Here is a 22,256-nt window from a genome sequence, read left to right as displayed (position 1 = left end):
TACATTGCAATCTACATCTGTCTAGGTTTCTCCACAAATATCAGACGTGTAAAATAAAAGTCCTTGAACCCAAGCCCTGAAATGTCCCTAGGTCCATTGAGTGGGGTTTAAGTGCTTCCTGTTTTGGAATGGGATTAAAAGGGCCATTTCTCCCTTTGTTCAAAAGCAGCAGATATTGGGATTGATTTACTAAAATGGGGAAAATCTAGTGCAGCTCTGCATAGAAACCAATCAGCTTCCAGTTTTTTTTTTTTCTCAAAATTTGTTCAGTTGAAGTTAGAAGCTGATTGGCTGCTTTGCACAGCTGCACCAGATTTTGCACTCTCCAGTTTTAGTAAATCAACCCCATTATGTAGAACATTGCTTAAAGGAAGGGCATTTCTCATCATCCAAATTAATGTTATTTATTCCCTCGTGTTTACAATGCAGTATAGAAGAATGTTCTTGCTTTTGAAATGTGGGTGCATGACATCGGCCATGAGACCATTAAACAACAATTGATAATATAAGTCACTTATAATGACACTAATGCTGCTGAGGCCCCAGGACAGGGATGGAATGGCCATTGGGACTACAGGGAGTTTCCCGGTGGGCCGATGGCTCAGTGGGCCGGCGTCAGTGACAGCGGACCGCCGTCCCCCCTCCGCTCCTCTGTCTCTCTCTTTCCTCAGTGCTCACCTCCTCTCCCTCCCTGCAGCGCTCACCTGGGGGGAACAGAGAAGCAGGGGGAGGACCAGAGGAGCAGGGGGGGGGGACAGAGGAGCATGGGGGAGGGGACAGACAGCTGACTCAACAGCTATGGCCTGGGAGTTTCTCACTTCTGCCTAATCTTGTCCCATAAGGGGGGGCACGGAACTGATACTTTGCCCCGGGTGAAATAATGTCTAGCTTCCCCACTGGTACTGCCTATAAGAGTACAAGTACGAGCCGTTCTACTCTAATAAAGCAGAATGGCTAGTGGCTAGTGAAGGTGGAGAGGGGGCTTGGTTGGCAGGGGGGGTGCGGGAGTTGTCCGGCCGCCATGAGAGAGACCTGTCAAAGTGGGCCGAATGTGGATGAAGTCCAGGGCCGAATTTTTGTCCGAGTCCAGCTTTGCCCCAGGAACCCCACCGTTCCCCACCAAAAAATATATATATTTATAGTGTATTTTGCCAAAATTCGTTTTTATAGATATGGCTTGTTGCATTTGGTATTTTAAAAACAGACCATTATTGGCAAAATCCAAAATACATATAAATACTTATGTTTCGCCCTTTTCCTCATAGCTATCCTTAAACAATAGGGCTGTTGCCCACAGAAGAAACAGAGAGGTAGGTTAGCCACACTTCAATGATGTAGCAGATAAAACTTTTTTTTTTTGGAATCTTCAAAAAATTTGAAATACAGACATTACAGCTCCCACACTTGACAGATAACAATGGTCTACTGCTCTCTGCCCATTGTGGGAGTTGTGGTGTCTGTATTGCACATTCTATGAAGATTCCATTTTTTTTTAATCTGCTACATCGTTGAAGTGCTGCCAACCTACCTCTCTGTTTCTTCAAGTGTCACGATCACAGATTGGGCCATCACCTATTCATGTGTGGAGGGGCTGTGAGTCCTTGTACTCGCCTACAGCGTTTTTTTCATTGTTGATTCCGTTTTAGCCCTGACACCTATAACACAGTTTGTTCCCTCTTATTTTTAGTTTTGGTTACCTGTTGCACCTATCCTTATAGGATATGTAAACTCAACATTTAATATTTGTGATATGTGCCTGATGTACCATGTACTTGTATGAAAAATTATCCTGTTCTCTTTGTATTGCCTCCTTTGTGTGATATCCCTGGTGTTCTTGACAGTCCCTCTGCTTTCCCTTTAAAAACTGACCACACTAAGTAGGAGAACACATCACGCTTATCATGCTCAGTTCTCTAGCTATACTGGGAACTCAGCCTGTTCTCCTTCAATGATCAAACTTGCCCTTACATCTCTTTCCCCCTGCACAGCCTTTCACTGGGAAGATCAGTGTGCTGCTGTTTCTCCTCATCTAGCTCTCTATGCAGCTGAGAACAGAGGGAATGTAACTATTTATAAATAAAAGAAGGAAAACAATGTGTATAATGTTCATAAAAGAGGGAAAAATGGGGGAAAGGGAAAAGTGGGACTTTAAATGAGACACCCTAGATAAATGTCTCCATCCCTACTCAATATTTAATAAAAATGGGGGAGTTCGGGACTTTAAATGAGGCTAGTAAGTAGAACAATAGATTGCATGAAAAAGCAACTTTAATAAAATAGGTACAAGTCATACAAATATCTTGGCCAGCAGGCTCCACTTAAAGATATAAGTTAACGGCAATTCTTAAAATAGCTAAATCACAGCATGTATGATATCATCAAGCATCTAGGATAGCCTAAAGATTGAAAAGGCTGAAGGCTCGATGCGTTTCGGCAATTAAGAGGTATGTTTATAATGTGTTTTTTGTATCTATATACAAATGTTTTGTTTTTCATTTATATTTTAAACTGAATAAGTTGTGTTACAAGGTGAGGGTTTTTAATCACTTTAATTTAAAACAAAAAATAGACAAATCTGAATAAGCGAGATTGTCACAGATGGAGAATAGACACTACTGCCCCTATTTCTTTCTATATCAACCATAAAAAGACGAGCTGTATAATTATTGGTTTTGACTCCACAGCCAACAATATAATTGCCTAAGCTGTTTGATATATACTCTAGATATCTCAGCAAAAGCTTATCATGCATCCTGTACAAAGCCTGTTCTTTACATGTATGTAAACTTGTCAATATATAATTAAAGTGTATGTAAACGCTCATATATACCCAGAGAAGTGAACAGTCTCAGATGATACACAGAGATTAAACAAATCTCCTTGCATAAGTTTTACATGTATATCTACTGTCTTCATCAAGCTATATTCTTTAGAATTATTACATCAGGATCGAATTTTCACTTCCTCATTCAGCAGTAGCAGTGTAGTCTTGGCTTACACTGGGAGACAGCTGATTGGAGGAAAGTCACACCCCCCACGCCTCTCCACATTGGCAGAAGAACAAAGATACTTTCAAAACTGTGCTGTGGCAAGACAAGCTCTCTGCTAATCTATTTATAGCAACCTCCCTCGATACAAATGTTCAGCTGCTTTACCTCCCATCTCTGGGAACCTGTCAGAAGTTTTCATGCTGATAACAGAAGAATGGAGAAGCATAAAGGCACAGGACTTAGGGCTTTGGAGAGAGATAGGAAAATACTACATATATATGTGCCTAGGTCAAATTTTATGAATCGGGTTTACATCCACTTTAAGGAATTTGAAAAAATAAATACTTACTGTTCCTTAAACATTCAACTTTCTCTCCGTTAACATCAAATATCCACTTCGCTGTGGATCCAAGGTCCATTTTGGAAGTACAAAGATCTAAAAACTAAATATACAAATGATAATGTTATAAGTAATTTAACAGTTCAAATATCCAGACAATATGGATAATGTGAATCATAATCATTTTGTACTGTTTCATTGCATTCTGCATTACCGATTTTATCAAATTTTGTGTTGTTTGTCCACAAATTGATAAGATCAGAGTTAACCATTTCTTAGACCATGTAGGGCAGTTATTCTCAACCTTTCTAGTACCATGACCCCTTGATAAGATTTCCCAAGTTGTGGGGACCCAACAGTAAAATAATTTTCGTAGAGTGGGTTGTCAGCACTCAAGGCAAGGCAAGTAATTTGCGCTTCTAACCCACGGACATTTAGCGCTCCCTGAGTCCCTTCCACTTGTACAGTATTAAAACCCCTTATGGTACATTTTAGGATCTACCACACTTTCTCTTTGTTCTCCTTTCTTTTTCTCTATTCTATTTTTTTTTCTTCCTCATCCCTCTCTCTCTCTAGCCATTCTTCTTGTTCTCTTATTCTTTCTCTCCCTTTTTCTTTGTTTCTCCCCCTCTTTTCCTCTCCCTTCCCTATTTTTATTCCTTCTCTTACTCCTTGGTGGAAGAGTGGGGGGGGGGAATGGGATGAGTGTCAGTGCTGGCGGGGAGTTTGGATGACTGGCAATGCTGGGAGGAGTTCTGATCAGCCAACTTAGGTGTTTGATCAAGGTCATCTGCTGATCTGATAACTGTAGTGGGGACTTTCAATAGAAACTCTAATCACAGGTAGTGTTACTCACTGTGTCTCCAGATTCACTGTGTCTCTGACTTTGTGTTCTCTCGCAGCAGTGACACCTATGCCAAATTCAGGAGATAGGGTCTCCTCCAGCCCCTCCTACTTCACATTTCTCACCAGACAGCTGACCTCTAGTCTCTGCCCCCCACCCATGCCGTGAACTGAATGGGCGGCTGTGAAGAGGCTGAATGGGCAGCCGCAGGCTCCAGGGACAGCCCTACTAGGGAGAGCGATGTAGGCTTCAGGAACAGCCCAGGATTCGGTGACCCCTGGCAAATCATCATTCGACCCCGAGGGGGTTCTGACCCCCAGGTTTAAAACCACTGATGTAGGGCAAAGTGAAGGGCTCCCCCAGGATTTCCTATTCCCTCCCACAGGAACATATGCTCACCTTTCCCCACTCATTCACTGCTCCCCTCAGCTACCAGGACCAAGAGAAGAAAACCCAGTATATGTTCCAAACCTACTTGTTGGGGCTCACAAAGATCTATGAATACTTTTTCCAGCCCCATGTAGTAGCCCCTGGCTATTCGGGAGTGGCAAAACACAGTACAGAATTTGGGATTATTTTCACATTGTACTGAGCTCCCCCTGCTCTACCCTTCAACTCTTAATGCAGCTCAGCTCCAAACACAACCCTTTTAAGCCCCTGTGCCCACCATGCAGCCCTCGGACTTTGACAGTTTGTAAAAAAAACATTGATTAAGGTAATCATATTGATTTTTACTTGCTATGTCCCAAGTTTTGTATTGTCTTCTGCAGCATATCTCCAGCCAAAAATGTAGCATATGTAGTCCACACTCTCCTACCCCCCATTTCCTCTACTAGATCTACAGTTTTTAAAAGTTCTCCCAAGCATTATATATATTGAACATTATGTGCGGCCCTTTGATGACACATTTGAGGCCCCCTTAGCTCAAAAGTTGACAACTACTGCTTTAAAGCTTTCAGACTGTCCCTGAAGATTGGGCACAGTTGGGAATGATGGCATGTGCCTACCTCATCCATTTGAACCAGTGTTGTAGAGATGACATGTCCATACTTCCCACTGCCATTTAAAAACACCAGAATTCTCCCAGTAGAACGTGTAGAAGGTGACTCTCTGTGTTTGGATATTTTAAGTTTAGTCTTTGCTATGTTCCATGTGTTGAAATTCAAAAAACCATTCATAGTCCATGCCATTTTGCCAGATAGAAGAGCAGTCTCTGCAAGAAAAAAATATATGCGTTAACCACTTCAGCCCTTAACCATTTGGCTGTCCAAAGACCAGAGCACTTTTTGCGATTCGGCACTGCGTCGGTTTGACAATTGCGTGGCCGTGCGACGTGGCTCCCAAACAAAATTGATGTCCTTTTTTCCCACAAATAGAGCTTTCTTTTGGTGGTATTTTATCACCTCTGTGGCTTTAATTTTTTGCGCTATAAACAAAAAATAAGCAACAATTTTGAAAAAAAAGCAATATTTTTTACTTTTTGCTATAATAAATATCCCCCAAAAAGACAAAAAAAAACAAGTTGTTTCCTCGGTTTAGGCCGATATGTATTCTTATACATATTTTTGGTAAAAAAAAAAATCGCAAGAAGCGTTTATTGATTGGTTGGTTATAAGTTGGTTAAAAGTTATAGCGTCTACAAAATAGGGGATCGTTTTATGGCATTTTTATACAAATATATATATATATATATATATATGTTTTACTAGTAATGGCGGCGATCATTTTTATCCCGACATTATGACAGACACATCGGACACCTTTGGCGCTATTTTGGGACCATTCACATTTATAGAGCGATCGGTGCTATAAAAATGCACTGATTACTGTGTAAATGTGACTGGCAGTGAAGAGGTTAACCAGTAGGGGGCTCTGAAGGGGTTAAGTGTGTCCTAGGGATGTGTTCTAACTGTAGGTGGGGATGGGCTACGTGTGATACAACACTGATCACAGCTCCCGATCACAAGAAGTTGTGATCAGTGTCCTGTCACTAGGCAGAATGGTTCTTCCTCTCTGTGAGATGACCGCGGGACTCCCGGCAGACATCGAGTCCGTGGGACCCGCGATCACAGTCACGGAGCTCACGACAGGCGCGCGTCCACAATGCCGACAATATGACTAGGGGAGCCATTCTGTCGATGTACAGTCAGGTCGATAAATATTGGGACATCGACACAATTCTAATCTTTTTGTTCTATACACCACCACAATGGATTTGAAATGAAACAAACAAGATGTCCTTTAACTGCAGATGTTCAGCTTTAATTTGAGGGTATTTACATCCAAATCAGGTAAACGGTGTATGAATTACAACAGTTTGTATATGTGCCTCCCACTTTTTAAGGAGGCACGTGGTTAAGGAACCAGTGCATGTTTTCTGTCTCTAGAATAGAACACCCAGCTTTATGGTTATTGGGATACATTTTCCCAGACTTCCTGGGATGGCCTGGGTGGGGCCATACATGGAGGAAGGTGATAAAAGACAGCCAGAAAGAGGCTCAGGCCTCTAATGAACACATGAGACAGGTAAGCTGCCAGACTTTATTGCATATCCATGACAATATCATTAGACTGAAAGGGTGCTTAAAGCACAGGAGATATGGATTACGCGTTGCGTACAGCCAAATCTCCACAACAGTTCTGAGGTCTGAGAGGCAGCAATCAAATCTATGCAGTGGGATGGGGTAGCGATGTGCTTATCCCATGGCTGTGATCAACCTATTGCCGCAGTACAGTCAGTGAGTGGGAAATGTGTTACTGGTATGATCACAAGGTAAAAATAAAGGTAAAAAAGCCGTAACAAATGCAACCACATTATCCATAGACTGGTAAGCAGTAATATATTATATTTGTGCTTTTTTTTTTACACTTAAACTTAAACAAAATGAAACTGAAAAAAAAAGTGCCATGAATCAATTGGGAAATCAAGCAAATTGTACCCTTCTTAGCAGATCGAAAATATTAAATTTACCTTAATGCACACATTTAAACTTCCATTTTATAGAGGTTCACCGATACATAAATCCAGACAATAAAAATTATTTAAAAACATTTTTGCATGATGGACAGATCTCCAAGCATACATTTAGAGGAGTCAAGAATTTCTTAATTGTGAATGAATTTGCCCACCTCTGGTCCCTTTAATTACATGAACAATAGTCTCTTCAATCTGCAGCCTCCTGAAAGGGAACTCGAGGACTACTTCCAGTAGCTTCCCACTAAGCGTGACATAAGCTGTACCAGCCTGTCTCTGCTGATAGCTTGCATAAATCATCATTTTTGAAGGGAACAGATGTTCATGGTATGAAACAGTAATACAACAATTTAGTCATAATTAAAATTCACCTTAGCATGCCTTTATCAGTGATCAGAGAACCATTGAGCGTCTCATCAACACGAAGAAAAAAAAATGTCAACTTCTTCTTACAGTTGCAATGATAACCTTTCTTTAACACTGATTTTGGTAGCATTTTTTTTTTCGTACCTCATGCTTGTGACTACGTGACAGTTGATTAGTGAGTGTTTCTTTGTGTTCTTTTTTTTTTACAGAAATTCAAATATAGCAAGGATAATTAGGAATAAACATTTTTTCAGACTGTGTTTCATTAAGTTAGAGCAGTTTTGGAAATTGTATATGTTGCAGTTGTTAACATGAATGGAAGAAGAGGAAGTCATCAAGTCTTGTAAACGTAAAGTAGCAATGTTCTACATCCGAAATATTGGCGATACGAAGCCTAACATTCTGAAAAAGCTTCATGAAGGCCAGTTGAAATCTCATACAATTTTATTATTGGAGCAAGCTGTGCACCTGCCTGTCACTTAACAAGGAAACATGACCGTGTAGGCAGTGGGTATCTGATAGGACCATGCTGGTGCACACAAATACCTGATGATCCTGACAGAAATCCAGTTATCTCCTAACATCCTGTTTGAAATGATAACTCTGCATTTGCTGAACTGAAAACCCACACTGTACTGTCAGTCCTTCCTAAATTTTTCCCTGCTGAATTTCAGAACACCTCTTCCTTATCTTATGTAGATGTGGTCTAGTGGGAGAGAACTGGGCAGAGTTCATAACACAACTTGGGGTTTTAGTGCAAGTGGCTTAGTGTTGTCAACTCAAACAGTGAAGGCCCGTACACACGATCGGATATTCCGACAACAATTGTGTGATGGACGTGTTTTGTCGGATAATCCGACCGACTGTATGCTCAATCGGACAATTGTTGCCAGAATTTCCGACAACAAATATTGTCAGACAACAAATGTGTTTTTTCGTTGGATTATCCGTTCGCGTGTACACAAATCCATCTGGCTAAAATCCAAAGTACAAACACGCATGCTCCAAACCAATGCTAAACATCAGACAACAATAGCAGAAGTTGCCTAAAGGGTGGCGGTAAAGAGCTGAAAAACCACGTGGCTTGGTGTATGTTGGCTGAAAATGTTCTGCGGACAACGCCCTTCGGGAACAAAAATCCACGGATTTGTCAGATGAAGTCAGATTGTGCTTACGAGGCTTAAGGCAGCACATACAATGGTGTGTATTTTTTTTTTAACAAAACAGGTAGAACAATAAAAAAAAATTTTTGAATGGTGGAATCTTCCCCACTGCACAATTGTATGCTGACAGCAGGGAGGCATCACTGCCATCAGAATATACTGATCAGTGCCGCTGGCCATAGCTGGCAGTGCTGATCGCGTGAATAAAATCCATCAAGGCGGTTGTACAGAAGTTGATCAGTAGAAAGACTTCCATACAACCTCCCTGCCCAAACATGGATCAAAATGTGTCTGGCCCCTGCCAAATTTCGATCCATGTATGGTTGGCTTAAGGCTTAAGCCAAGAGCTCAATGGATTTCTGGATAGATCAACAGGTCGTTTCTCTGTACTTGTAGCATTTGTAAAGGGATAAACTATTGTGAAATATGCATGTATTGCAATGATGTACTGCATACATTTTTTTAATTCAACCTTGACATACATTTTTATGATTTTTTTTATTTATTATTGAATTTGTTTTCTATTGTAATCTTTAGTTTTATTAATTTTAATATTTTTTATTTTCTTACATGTTCTTATTTTGCACTGTCAATTTATGCAGCGCTTCACATATACTGTATATACATGCACATCAGTCCCTGCCCACAAGGAGCTTAAAATCTAAGGTCCCTATCTCACATTCATACATTTTAATACATTACAATTTAAACTAGATTAACCTCCCAGAATGTCTTTAGAGTGTGGGAGGAAACTCACGCAGGTACAGGCAGGTACAGGCAGAACATGCAAACTCCAGGCAGGTAGTGTTATGGTTGGGATTCGAACCAGCGACCCTACTGCTGCTAGGCAGGAGTGCTAACCAGTTAGCCACTGTGCTGCCGATGATAATAAATCTTGGAATTGTCACAATTCACCTCTTTAAGTCGCATATTTTTCTACTCCCAATATCCAGCAACATTGATGTTAAGTGTGGTACATAAGATCTTGGGATGTGTTTTTGAAGATCTGTTGGAAATTTACTGTGGATTCCTGCTATTTAAGCTTGTCAGCTGGGACATAAGTTGGTGTTTTCTCAGCCACTCACCAAGGTGAGCAGCATACATGGATTCCAATTTATCTTTCGATCTACTGATACTCTTAAGGCCCATACACACGATCAGACTTTCCAACAACGGTCCGACGGACGTGTTTTCTCAGACAATATGGCCGTCTGTATGCTCCATTGGACAATTGTTGTCAGAATTCCCACAGACAAATGTTGGCTGTGCATGCTCTCAAACTTTCCGACAACAAATGTGTTACGTCGGATCATCCGATCGTGTGTACACAAATTCATCGGACTAAAATCCAAAGTACAAACAGGCATGCTCTGAACCAATGCTAAACATCAGACAAAAATAGCAGAAGTTGCCCAAAGGGTGGCGGTAAAGAGCTGAAAAACCACGTGGTTTGGTGAATGTTGGCTGAAGATGTTCTGCCGTGTGTATGCACGGCCAACACCCTTCGGACCAAAATCCACGAAAAAGTCAGATAGAAGTCAGATCGTGTGTATGAGGCTTTAAATGTACTCCACTTTTGTTCTGTTCTATTGTAATCCAGAGTGACTGCACATTTGGAAGAAATTTAAAGTGGCTCTGTGAGAATAAAAACATGGGCGCTGCCATTTACAACTTGGATTTTAAAGGTAAACACAACAAGGCTGTCCTTTTTAACTTGCCTTCAATATCTAGCCACTTATTGACATGGAACAAGCATGCAGGATAAATGTTTAGCATTTTTTTTTTTTTTACTTTAGATGTATGTTTGCTTCAGCTCAGTGAATTGCTTTGCAGAATGAAGTTGACCACTCCATGGTCTGCACGTTAGGAACCAAGTCAGCATTGACAGTTCCAAGATTTCTATTGACACCCATTCACTTTAAGATCACTCAAGTCAAAACTTTTATTTCCTTTGGTTTTTAAGAGCAACATGCCTTTCTGTTTTGCATTTACTTGTCTATCGTGGGGAGTGTTCGATACTGTCATGTTCTTCTAGTCTTAGCTGTCTTAGAGCATTATGCATGCGCCATTACACATATAAAGGCACACCTTTTCTGGTGCCAAGTGTATGAGCACCCTTGCCAGCTTTCTAAATCAGGCTGGAAATGTTGGTCTTGCCTCAGTTTGCCCTAATCACACCCTGACCCTGTCATATTAACACCCTGAGGCTTAGTACATGAAAGCATCATATACTGGTGTGCAAGTAGTGTTCATGTCAGGCCACACTCACACAACATCACATCAGGCCACACTCAAAATTTTACCTAAGGGAGTGGTGGCTCAGACCAACAAATCTAGTTATTTGAACAGCTCCACTGTTATTGCCAACACTGCAGCTCAGTTTTAATTGGACAAGACACTCGGTATATTACATCAGATCTAACATTAGATAATATGTTAGATGCTCGCATGCAAAGTATAGTGTAGGTTTTCCTCCTTATTACCTATTACAGCGATTACAGTTCTTCCCCTGAAAATTTTTATTTTCCTTTCTCCCCAGACAGTAGGTGCCATCTTTTGTAAAGGCAACATCCACGTGAGTTTTTATGTCACAAAAAAATATACTTAATTTCTGAGGGTAATCATGGATCATGAATCCCAAACCATAAAAGGTTGACTTCCTTGATTCCCTGACTTTGTATGGCACATATTTGGAAAACAAATTAAAATAAAGCTAACCAAAGCCAATATTACATTTGTATTTTTGAACCAGTGAGTTGAATCAGCTGTCAGATTCTTTTATCTCCTATAATAATAATTCAAAGGAAAAATGATACAAAGAAGTAGTACTAGGACCACAGTCCGTTGGCTTTGATGGGCAAATGCAGGGTGCTTGGGACATCAACCTTCTGAGATCATTCAGAATTCATAGCAGGTATATTTGACCTGAAGTTGACCTGCATTTAACCGACTTTGCATTCCCTAGATTTTTATGGGGGGGGGGGAGTTCTGAAGTGAACAAAAGCCAACTGACACCGGCCCTATTGTCTCATACATAAACTAACCAGAATGCGTAGTTTCTTCTGAACATACCTATGCATGTTAAAAATTGATTCAGGGCAAAATATCTAAAATTGTCTAAGAAAGATGCACACTGAACTTTATCTTAGGTCTCGTACACACGGCCAGACTTTTTTTCTCTGAAAGTCCAGCCGCGTGTCCGATGGACCTTAGATAGAGAACCTGTTCTCTTTTTGTCCGGATTTCCGACAGGGTCACAGTGGACTTTTGTATGGTCAAAAGTCCGACTGTGTGTACGAGGCATGAGAGCATGCCCGAATGAACTAGTATAGTATTTAGTTCACTGAATACTGGACAGATAGTGAGTAAGTATCCACCTAGCAAAGCAAACTTCAGCCATCACATAGGTCAATGGCAGACTTGGCAGTGGGTCAAACCCAGCCTTGCTGTGTCCAAAGCTATAAAAAAAAATTGTTTGCAATACAACTCCATTTTAAGATAGTATGCTCAGCCAGAGACATTATCGTGACCCTGGTTGCTCACAAAGTCCAAAAATAGAAAAACCTGTCTGAATTCTCATTTAAACTCTTATATCAACCTGCAGTTGTGCTGATGGCAATAAAAGCTAATGTCATGTTGCATTATGTCACCTGTCAAAATTACAATTGCTGCAATGTTTGGTAAATACATAATGCCCTGGTCACATTCCTGCGTGCAGTTACTCCTTTCCGCGTTAAGTATGCAAGCTTTTTGTTTTTACTTGTTCCTGAGTGTCATCATGGACACCCCCCAAGGCAAAATGGCCATCTTTAACTAATTACGACAGGTACTGTCATTAAAATTTATAGTCAATAATATTATCCTGACATCATATCTAAAACAGTGTAAGTCTCGCCTTTCCATTTTATTAAAATGACTAACACCCGGTCTGGGCGTCAATCACATCTCTGTCACCTTCATGTGAACTTTCTTGTGAAATGTTTGTTAAAGAGGGGAAGGATGACTTTACATTGCAGAAATATTTGTATAAAAATTATTGCGGCAATGCATATTATTTTAATAAACAATGCGCTCACATGGGAACGTTGGCTGGAAGGTAAATAACTTTTAGATAAGTTTCAGATTGAACGTATCATTACTGTTTTGATTAGCGATGGATCCAAATGAGGAACTAGTATGTCGAGGCTTGTTGTACCAGACAGAATTCATCAAACTCACTGATCCATCAAACACAATGAAACACACATATTTATAAAGTAATTATGCTAGTGTGTTTGTTTTCCGTACTGGTGTTGGGTGAATCCTAACACAGACTCATGGCAGTGGTGGTGGTCTCACCATATTGATGGATATCTGTGGAAGTTGCCATTAACTGCCATTGCAGTCATTAGGTGTCCTTCCCATGGATATGAATCCTTCAATACAGTGGAACCTTAGATTATGAGCATAATCCGTTCCAGGAGAATGCTTGTAATCCAAAGCACTCGCATATCAAAGTAAGTTTCCCCATAGAAGTCAATGGAAACGAAGATAATTCGTTCCACATTGACTTGTATGGCATGCAATACCACAAGTGGCCATAGGTGGGGGGGCACAGGGGAGACTCGGAAATACTCGGAGATCGTTACTCACAATCCGAGGTTCCTTTGCAATCAAATATCGAACATTTAAAGAGAAACTATAGTAATTTACAATGTAAGTTTTTTGTGTGAGTGTGTGTGAGTTTGATTAGCTGTTGCTGTACCTGGTGATCCTGCCAGTAAAGGCCTACAGATGCTTACTTACTATATGTACTTTTAAAGGGCAACACTGCTTACTTTATGCAGGAGAGCGCTAATACCCTGCGATGTGCATTATCGAAATAGTGCACAGTGCATCTGGGTCTGCCTAAAATAGTCGAACAACTGCAGGATCACCCACTGCCAGTTGGAGTGACAGCAGCTTCTGTATCGTGTATTGGCTGCACAAAGACTAATAGAGCTGTAGCAATGTGCATGATGTGGAAGCTTTCATCTGGAGAAGATGTAAGTTTATGTAGCGATTGCAAAAGCATGCACACAACTTATACATGGTAAGGACCTGCTTCAATGGGCTTTTGTTCTCTCCAACAGGGCATTGAATTTCTATGCAGGTCTATGGGAATGCAAAACCTGCTTGAAGCAAGTCAAATGCAGGACACAAGGAGGTCAACTTCAGGTCAAATGCACCTGTCAATTAGTTATGCATGAATTCAAAAGTGTCTCAGTGTAGGTTCACACTTAATGCAGGTTTGAAATTGTGCGAGTGCAGCTGAACTTGCACAATTTTAAACCCGCATTTCAGTCCAACTTCGGGGGTGATTTTAGAGACATCTGTGCAGGTTCCTGCACAGATGTCTATTTAAACCGCCCCCGAAGTCACCAAAAGTAGTGCAGGAACTACTTTTGTAAATCGGTGCGGCGTTGCAAAGTCGGCATCACACCGATTCAGACGGTGTCGTTGTCGGAAATAGCCGTCGATTTGACATGTCATATCGGCCCGATGTGAACGGGGGCTCAAACTGATTTCATACTGATGCCATTAACACAAGATCAAGTTCAAGTTTAGGCAAGTTAACGAATCACACTCCTGATATACATATGACCATTATATAGAGTGTTTGAAAATATGTAAGGAAAATCCAATACACAAAATACAATTTGGAACAGCGAGCATAAAAAAAATGCAAAAATCAAAAATACTTATGAATCGATCAAAGATAGTTCAATTTGCATGCCATATCCCCAAAAATACTTACAGTATTTATCGGCATATACCGCGCACTTTTTTCCCCATAAAATCAGGGGAAAATTGTGGGTGCGCGATATACGCCGATAGCATACCTCAGAGGGGAAGGAGGGGGACGAGCGCCCGCCGGAAATCACCGAGCCGTTATCTCCTTTTGGCTCTCACTCGGCTGTAGCCTCACACACGCACAGTCCCGCCTCCGCCACCAGCATTGGACCAGAGATGGTCCAATGCCAATGGCGGAGGCGGGACTGTGCATGTGTGACGTGACAGCCGAGACGGCTCAGTGATTTTTCCGCCAGGCGCTCGTCCTCCTCCTTCCCCTCTGAGGTATGTGTGTGATCGCAGCATACGGTACATAGGGAAAGTGCAGTGTCTAAATCAATATGTTGTCATGAAACATATTCATCCATAATTTGCCAAAGTGCCAAAGTGCATGTGGCTTTTCACTATGTATGTGTGTGATCTTGCATGCAAGGTGCTTCCTTCTCAACCACCAATACACAGATCTGCTTACCAGATATCTAGACCCCTCAGTAAATGTGTCTAAATGCACTTATTAATTTAATTAATCAGGCCGCGGATGGACATTCATGGTCACTGACCCTTAGATTGCTTATTCAAAGTTGTTTATTTAAAAAAAAAAAATCCAGAAAATTCCCTCTTAAAATTGGGGTGCGCGTTATACACCGGCGCGCGTTATACGCCGATAAATACAGTATACTGTTGGCTTTACTGAAAATACATTATAAAAAAAGTAGAAGAATATATAGATATCTCATACAAACAAAGATTTAAAAAGGAGCAATTTTACAGAATTTAACGGTATCAGAAAGGGACGCAGCAACCAAAATTCTATCAAAAATTATGATATTACTATTACTATTATTACTATTATTTACTATTATTAAAATACTGAATCTTTGGTATAGATAATGACTAACGGCAGCCTTTATTTCAGTTTTCTCCATTCCTTCCCCCCCTCCTTTATTTGTCTTTACTTTAGCTGTATAGGTGTACCACTGATCATCTTGGTGACCTCCCAGTCCTACAGTTTGTACCCAATTGGGGTAGGCTGGCCTAGGTCGCTGAGTACCGTATTCTTTTTCTGTTAAATGTTTGCCTGTACATGGTGATTATACTACTTAAGTTGTATATTGAATGCAACTATCTCAAGTGTTGTAAATTGATAAACCCAATAAAAATGTATTGATAAAAAAAAAAAATTATTTATTACAAAATGTGTTAAAATAACAAAGATAAAACCATTTTCGCAATCTGCTTCCTCAGGACCATTATATCTTAACTGTTGTCTGTTAAGATATAACGGTCCTGAGGAAGCAGATTGTGAAATGCGTCAACCTCTTGATAGAACAATACAAGCCAACATAGCTTGGCCAACGGCTTATATTTATACATGAGCTTTTGCTCCCAATGGTTTTATCTATGTTATTTTAACAAATTTTGTAATAAATAATTCTTGATAGAATTTTGGTTGCTTCGGCTCTTTCTAATAACGTTAAAGTCTATAAATTTGCTCCTTTTTTTCTGAGAATACATTATAGCTTGACTAGCGAAACAATACATTTCTAGCCATGAAAGCTTTATGTACCAAATTGAAAACACAACTATTCTCAGTCGATTCCTCAACTATGAACAAATTAAATTTTTGTCACTGTAGCAACTTCTGAGTGTGATACAAAACACAACTAACAAGGTATGCCATCCAACTTGTGTTTTTTCTTTATTTGCAGCTCTCTCCAGTTAAATTATTCCAGTGTCATGGATCTAATAATATAAAATAGATAATTAGCTATGAGCAATCACAAAACAATATATGTGCTGAACAGACTGACAAGTGCTAAAAAAACAACTCAAGCGACTACCCAACTTGGCGGATTTAGACCATCCTGCTTTTCTGCTCTCGAAGAAAGATGGACATGAGCGTAACAGAAGTTGACAACTTACTCACACTTCCATCATTCAGTCGTTGGAAAAAACCATGTGTAACATTCAATCCTTTTGTAAATTAAATGCCTGCACAAATATTTATATATGCTATTAAATTAGTAGGCATGAGCAAATGATATGGGATGGGGTATTAAAAATTGTAAATCTTTTTTTAGATTTTTTTTTTTAGTGCTCAGATTTTGTTAAAGATTTTGAAACAGAAGACCCTTTCACTGATAATTTAGTGTTTGGCTAAGTTTAGGAATAAGGATGAAGTTTATATATTAAATCTGATTTCTGCCCAGGGTATTTTCACTAAGCTATATCTAATCCCCCATTAACCACTTCAGCCCCGGACCATTTGGCTGCCAAAGGACCAAACCACTTTTTGCGATTCTGCACTGCATCGCTTTAACAACTTAATTGTGCGGTCGTGCAATGTGGCTCCCAAACAAAATTTACGTCCTATTTTTTTCCCACAAATAGAGCTTTCTTTTGGTAGTATTTGATCACATCTGTGGTTTTTATTTTTTTTCGCTAAAAACAAAAATAGAGCGACAATTTAAAAAAAAGTTTTTCCTCAGTTTAGGCCAATACAAATTCTTCTACATATTTTTGGTAAAACAAAAATCGCAATAAGCGTTTATTGATTGGTTTGCACAAAAGTTATAGCGTCTACAAAATAGGGGATCGTTTTATGGCATTTTTATTGTTATTTTTTTATTAGTAATGGTGGCGATCAGCGATTTTTATCGTGACTGTAACATTATGGCGGACACATCGGACACTTTTGACGCTATTTTGGAACCATTAACATTTATACAGCGATCAGTGCTATAAAAATGCACTGATTACTGTGTAAATGTGACTGGCAGTGAAGGGGTTAACCACTAGGTGGCTAGGAAGGGGTTATGTGTGTCCTAGGGATGTTTTCTAACTGTAGGGGGTGGGGCTTACTGTAACACGACACTGATTGCTGCTCCCGATGAGAGGGAGCAGACGATCAGTGTCCTGTCACTAGGCAGAACAGGGAGATGCCTTGTTTACACAGGCATCCTCCCGTTCTGTCGCTCCATGACACAATCGCGGGACATCGGCGGACATCAAGTCTGCGGGTCCTGTGAGCACAGTCACGAAGCTTGCAGCAGGGGCTTCTGCGCCTCCACATGGCGGAAAAGGGTCCAGTGGTTTAAGTGGTTAAAGGGACATACCTGTACACCCATTTGCCTGTCCATGCCATTCTGCTGACGTAAAAGTGCGTGCGCTGGTCGGCAAGTGGTTAAGATAGAAAAAAACTTAATGAACTGATTTCTTTGCTGAATTTCCAGGACTGGAACACACTGGATCCTAAGTCTTCCTTTTTGTGTACCACAGAATGGCAGGGTCTTTCTTCGAGTGCCCACATCACTCCCTGGTGATGTGAACACTTCCCACTGGCTGAAGAATGTATCCATCGGTGGGGTTCTCATAAAGAAATGAAGACTACAGTAGAGGTTGGGATTGGGATTTAAGGGGTTAAATGTTAAGGTTATTTGGTAAGTCTTTTAAGGGGTGAGTTAAGCAATACATTTAACTGTTGGGGGAAGGTTGAGTGTAAAAAAAAAAATATTCTCCTTTCAAAGTTATGTATGTTCTGGCTGTCAAACTACTCATTTAGCTTTCATGTTTTACGAGTCACAGAACCAGACCACAAAGAAAGTTAAAATCAAGGTATATCCCGATCTAAACATTTGTCCTGAATCAGTAATTCAGAAAGCATAAAATCAGGGCAATCAGAAACTGACAAACAATGGAAGCCCAATATTCTTATCAAGACAGGTTTTTGTAAAGACTTAGGCCCCGTACACACGACCAGTTTCCTCGGCAGAATTCAGCTTCCGACCGAGTTTCTGGCTGAATTCTGCCGAGAAACCCGGCCGTGTGTACACTTTCGGCCGAGGAAGCGGACGAGGACCTCGGCGAGGAAATAGAGAACATGTTCTCTATTTCCTCGTTGTTCTATGGGAGCTCTCGTCCCTCCGAGCTCCTCGGCGGCTTCAGGGCTGAACTGGCCGAGGAACTCGATGTGTTTGGCACGTCGAGTTCCTCGGCCGTGTGTACGAGGCTTGACTTATTCGGGTTAGGTTATAATTATTGAGGGAGGGTAAGATTAAATGTTAGTGTGAGATTAGGGATTAGGTTAATGGTTTGAAAATTTTTGGGGGAAACACTTGCTTTCAGTGCTGAATGGCCTCACTGAAAATAATGGAGATTGAAAACGATGCAATGTGGCAGATCATAAATCATTAGATCATAAGGCGAGCTCTCACTTCTTGTTGAGCCTTATGCCGCGTACACACGATCGGTCAAACCGATGAGAACGGTCTGAAACCAAACCAATCGGACCAAACCGATCGTGTGTGGGCCCCATCGGTTAATTATCCATAGGTTAAAAAAAAACAATCTTGTTTTAAATTTAACCGATGGATACCTAACCGATAGAAAAAAAATGATTGTTTGTAGGCACGCCCATCGGTTAAAAATCCACACATGCTCGGAATCAAGTCGACGCATGCTTGGAAGCATTGAACTTCGTTTTTTTCAGCACGTTGTTGTGTTTTATGTCACCACGTTCTGACACAATCGTTTTTTTAATGGATGGTGTGTAGGCACAACTGACCATCAATAAACCGATGAAAATGGTCCAACAGACCGTTTTCATCGGATGGACCGATCGTGTGTACAGGGCTGTAAACTATAAAACGGCATCAGCCGAGCATCCCAACATTCAGCGTCTGGGTATGGTACTGGATGGATTGGCTGTTTTTCCAGCAATAGTTACCCAACAGGGATTTTTACAAGATAAAACAAATATCTTTAAGTATATCGTAAGCCTTTTAGGGCTGATTCAGTAAAACTGGAACAAAGAAATGTCTTCACCTTTTCATTACAGAAAAGTAAAATAAGAATTGTGATTTATAGTTTGGGGACAAGCTTCACTTGGTGCTTACCATCTTTTCTCCAGTTTCAATTAATCAGCCTCTAAAGTATTTTTTTTTTTTCTAATAGGACTTCTCCTTTAATCCACAAATGTCACAAAATGCTCTATTTCTATGGATCAAATTGTCATTTTTGTTTATTGGCTCCTTAATTACCTCCAGCTCTGGGTCTGGGGGCACACAGCCATCTACAAAGCTAGAACTAAGTCAGCTGGGAAGGGGTGAGGTCATGTGAAACTCCCTGTGCACTGGGAAGGCAGACGGGGGCAGGTGCGCCTAAGCTGGCATGTTGCTAAAAACTAGATAGCCAAGTGCTGGCAGTGTGATCAGAAGGAGCTGCTATTGTAAACATTTGGCACAAAAGGTTCCTGGGTGGAGAGATTCCCTGGCAAGGCCTCCGTTGTCTCAGATATGAAAAGGGTGACACTGACTTCCATGTGAGTCTGGATAGACATGTGTTTTATTTATTTGCTTGTGCTTTTTTTTTTTCTAAAGATGTGTTTGTATTGTTTGATACTTCACATAAAAGCCGATACCACACGGCATTCCCTTTAGTTGAATCAATCAGAAGCCAACATGGAAATATCAAAGGAGGGTTTCTACTAACACAATTTTTTTTTCATGAAATACAAATTTGCCATATCTACAGTATTTAATGTAAATTTGGATAAGTAAATAAAACGATAACAAAATCTAACACTACTCACGTACTTTGGGCTATTTGTTTTTAAAAATTGCTGCTATGGGATTGATCCAATTTTTTTTCATCCTTATAACAAAAGATGGTCTAAAGATATACCATACAATTAAAGTGAGCCTGTGTTTATTGTAAGCCTTCTAAACTGTCATTAGACATGAAAAGCTAGTGTCAGGGAACCATCCTTACAAAGATTGGCAGGTCTGTGCATCAGCTGGGTCACGGACCAACGAGTACAGGGCGTATGTGTGCGCGAGCGCGCACAGGCGCACGCACGGGTGCACGCACACGGGCACCAGAAGCAAGAACTCTGCATCCTTCATTGCGCATGCAATTTGGGAGTGACTCTTGGCGTCAGTGCCATATTTAATGCCTGCTGCAGCAGTTACCAACTGCTGCATGATCTTCAGCCCTCTGGTGTGTTTCCTGAGTTCCTGCTACCTAAGAACTACTGTTGTCAACCCGGCTTGTCTGACCAGTCTTCTCAGTGTATGACCCCCGGCTTGTTCCCGTGCCTTGTTCCTGTCTGCCTGATCAAGTGTATGACCCCAGCTTGTCCTCTGACCTGTCCCAGTAACTTCTCTTCTGCTTGCTACCAGTGTATGACCTCCAGCCTGGCTCCTGACTCCGCCCCTGGTTTTCCCTGCTATACAGTCTCATCTGGTACTTCCAAGGTACCCCTGCCTGACTGCTTATCCTGGTCTCCAGCTGATCTCCAGCATCAACTCAGTAAGTCGCAGCTGGCAACTCCTGCATCTCTGGGCATAGCACTCGCTGTGTCACCTCCAGAGGACGCTCTGCACTTAGGCCCCATACACACGGGAGGATTTATCCGCGGATACGGTCCAGCGGACCGTTTCCACGGATAAATCCTCTCGAGGATTTCCGCGGATTTCTATGCGATGGCGTGTACACACCATCGCATTGAAATCTGCGCCGAAATCCTCTGGCGATGACGTGTCGTGCCGTCGCCGCGATTATGACGTGGCGACGTGCGCGACGCTGTCATATAAGGAATTCCACGCATGCGTCGAATCATTACGACGCATGCGGGGGATCCCTTCGGACGGATGGATCCGGTGAGTCTATACAGACCAGCGGATCCATCCGTTGGGATAAATTCCAGCAGATGGATTTGTTTGGCATGTCAGCAAATATTCGATCTGCTGGAATCCATCCCAGGGGATAAATATCCGCGGAAAAAGATCCGCTGGAGTGTACACACCATAGGATCTATCCGCTGAAACCCATTTGCTGGGATTTTTCAGCGGATGGATTCTATCGTGTGTACGGGGCCTAAGTCGCAAGGGAAGCCCTCTCAGCACTTCGGCCTCTGGTAAGGTACGTGACAGCTGGTAACTGGATGACCCTGCATGAAGGTTCGCCATGTATCAGGCAAAATCAAAATTCAGGCTTCTCTGCTCCTCGACTCGAGAGCTCTGGCCCAGCCACTCCAAAACCTCAAAACTGGTATTTTGTCAATTAAACAGCAAAATGGGAAAAATCTCTGAAAGGGCACACGCTACTAAAAAAAAAAGTAAGACTAATGCCTAGTACACACGATCGGTTTTCCCGACGGTCAAAAGACCGCCGGGAAAACCGAGGGGTAAACCGAGAACCGACTCGGTCCCTTTTCCCCTGTACACACGGACTGTTTTCCGGACAGGAAAACTGCTAGGAGAACTTTGGTCGGGAAAACCGGCCGTGTGTGCTGCCTCGCAGTGTTTCCCATAGGAAAACTGCAGGGAAAAAAACGCTGCTATTCGCAGCGAGAAAAAAGAGAACATTTTTTAATTTTTTAAACCACAGTTTTCCTGTCGGAAAGCTGCTAAGGAGCATATACACGGCCGGTTTTCCTGGCCAAAGGAAAACACGGCAGTTTTCCCGATGGGAAAAATTATCGTGTGTACTAGGCATTACCCTCACTTCCTGTCCCAATGACTATACATTAATGTGATATCAAATCATCATTTTTTTTTCTAAGCACAATCAGCAGCCAATTTAATCACTTACGCAGTATGCAGCTTATTTATCTCTTAATCCTTGCCTATGTCCCAGTTTAAGTTAGTGCTGTGACCGCTACCCTAGGTTTCCTGTTTCAGAATGTCTTTTTCCTCTTGCAGCTTCATATAGAGCCATCCTTGCATGCAGGAACAAAAGCTGTGTCTTTCTACAGCGTATGCATAAA

At 41.3% G+C, this 22,256-nt stretch overlaps 1 protein-coding gene across 1 annotated transcript in view; it reads right to left on the bottom strand.

Annotated features, from left to right (window-relative positions):
* The window catches only part of LOC120916781 (doublecortin domain-containing protein 1-like), a 137,055-nt gene that overhangs the window by 65,339 nt on the left and 49,460 nt on the right, over positions 1–22,256 (bottom strand). Inside the window, exons 5-6 of the mRNA XM_040327718.1 lie at positions 5,182–5,387; positions 3,340–3,433 (exon numbers count right to left, since the gene is read on the bottom strand). Of these exons, the coding sequence (XP_040183652.1) occupies positions 3,340–3,433; positions 5,182–5,387 (300 nt within the window). The remainder of the gene's footprint in view (positions 1–3,339; positions 3,434–5,181; positions 5,388–22,256) is intronic.

The sequence above is a fragment of the Rana temporaria genome, chromosome 11 (assembly GCF_905171775.1).
Source record: "Rana temporaria chromosome 11, aRanTem1.1, whole genome shotgun sequence".
Lineage (NCBI taxonomy): Eukaryota > Metazoa > Chordata > Amphibia > Anura > Ranidae > Rana > Rana temporaria.
Note: the sequence above shows the minus strand (reverse complement) of the source record. Positions and strands in the feature narration are given on the sequence as shown.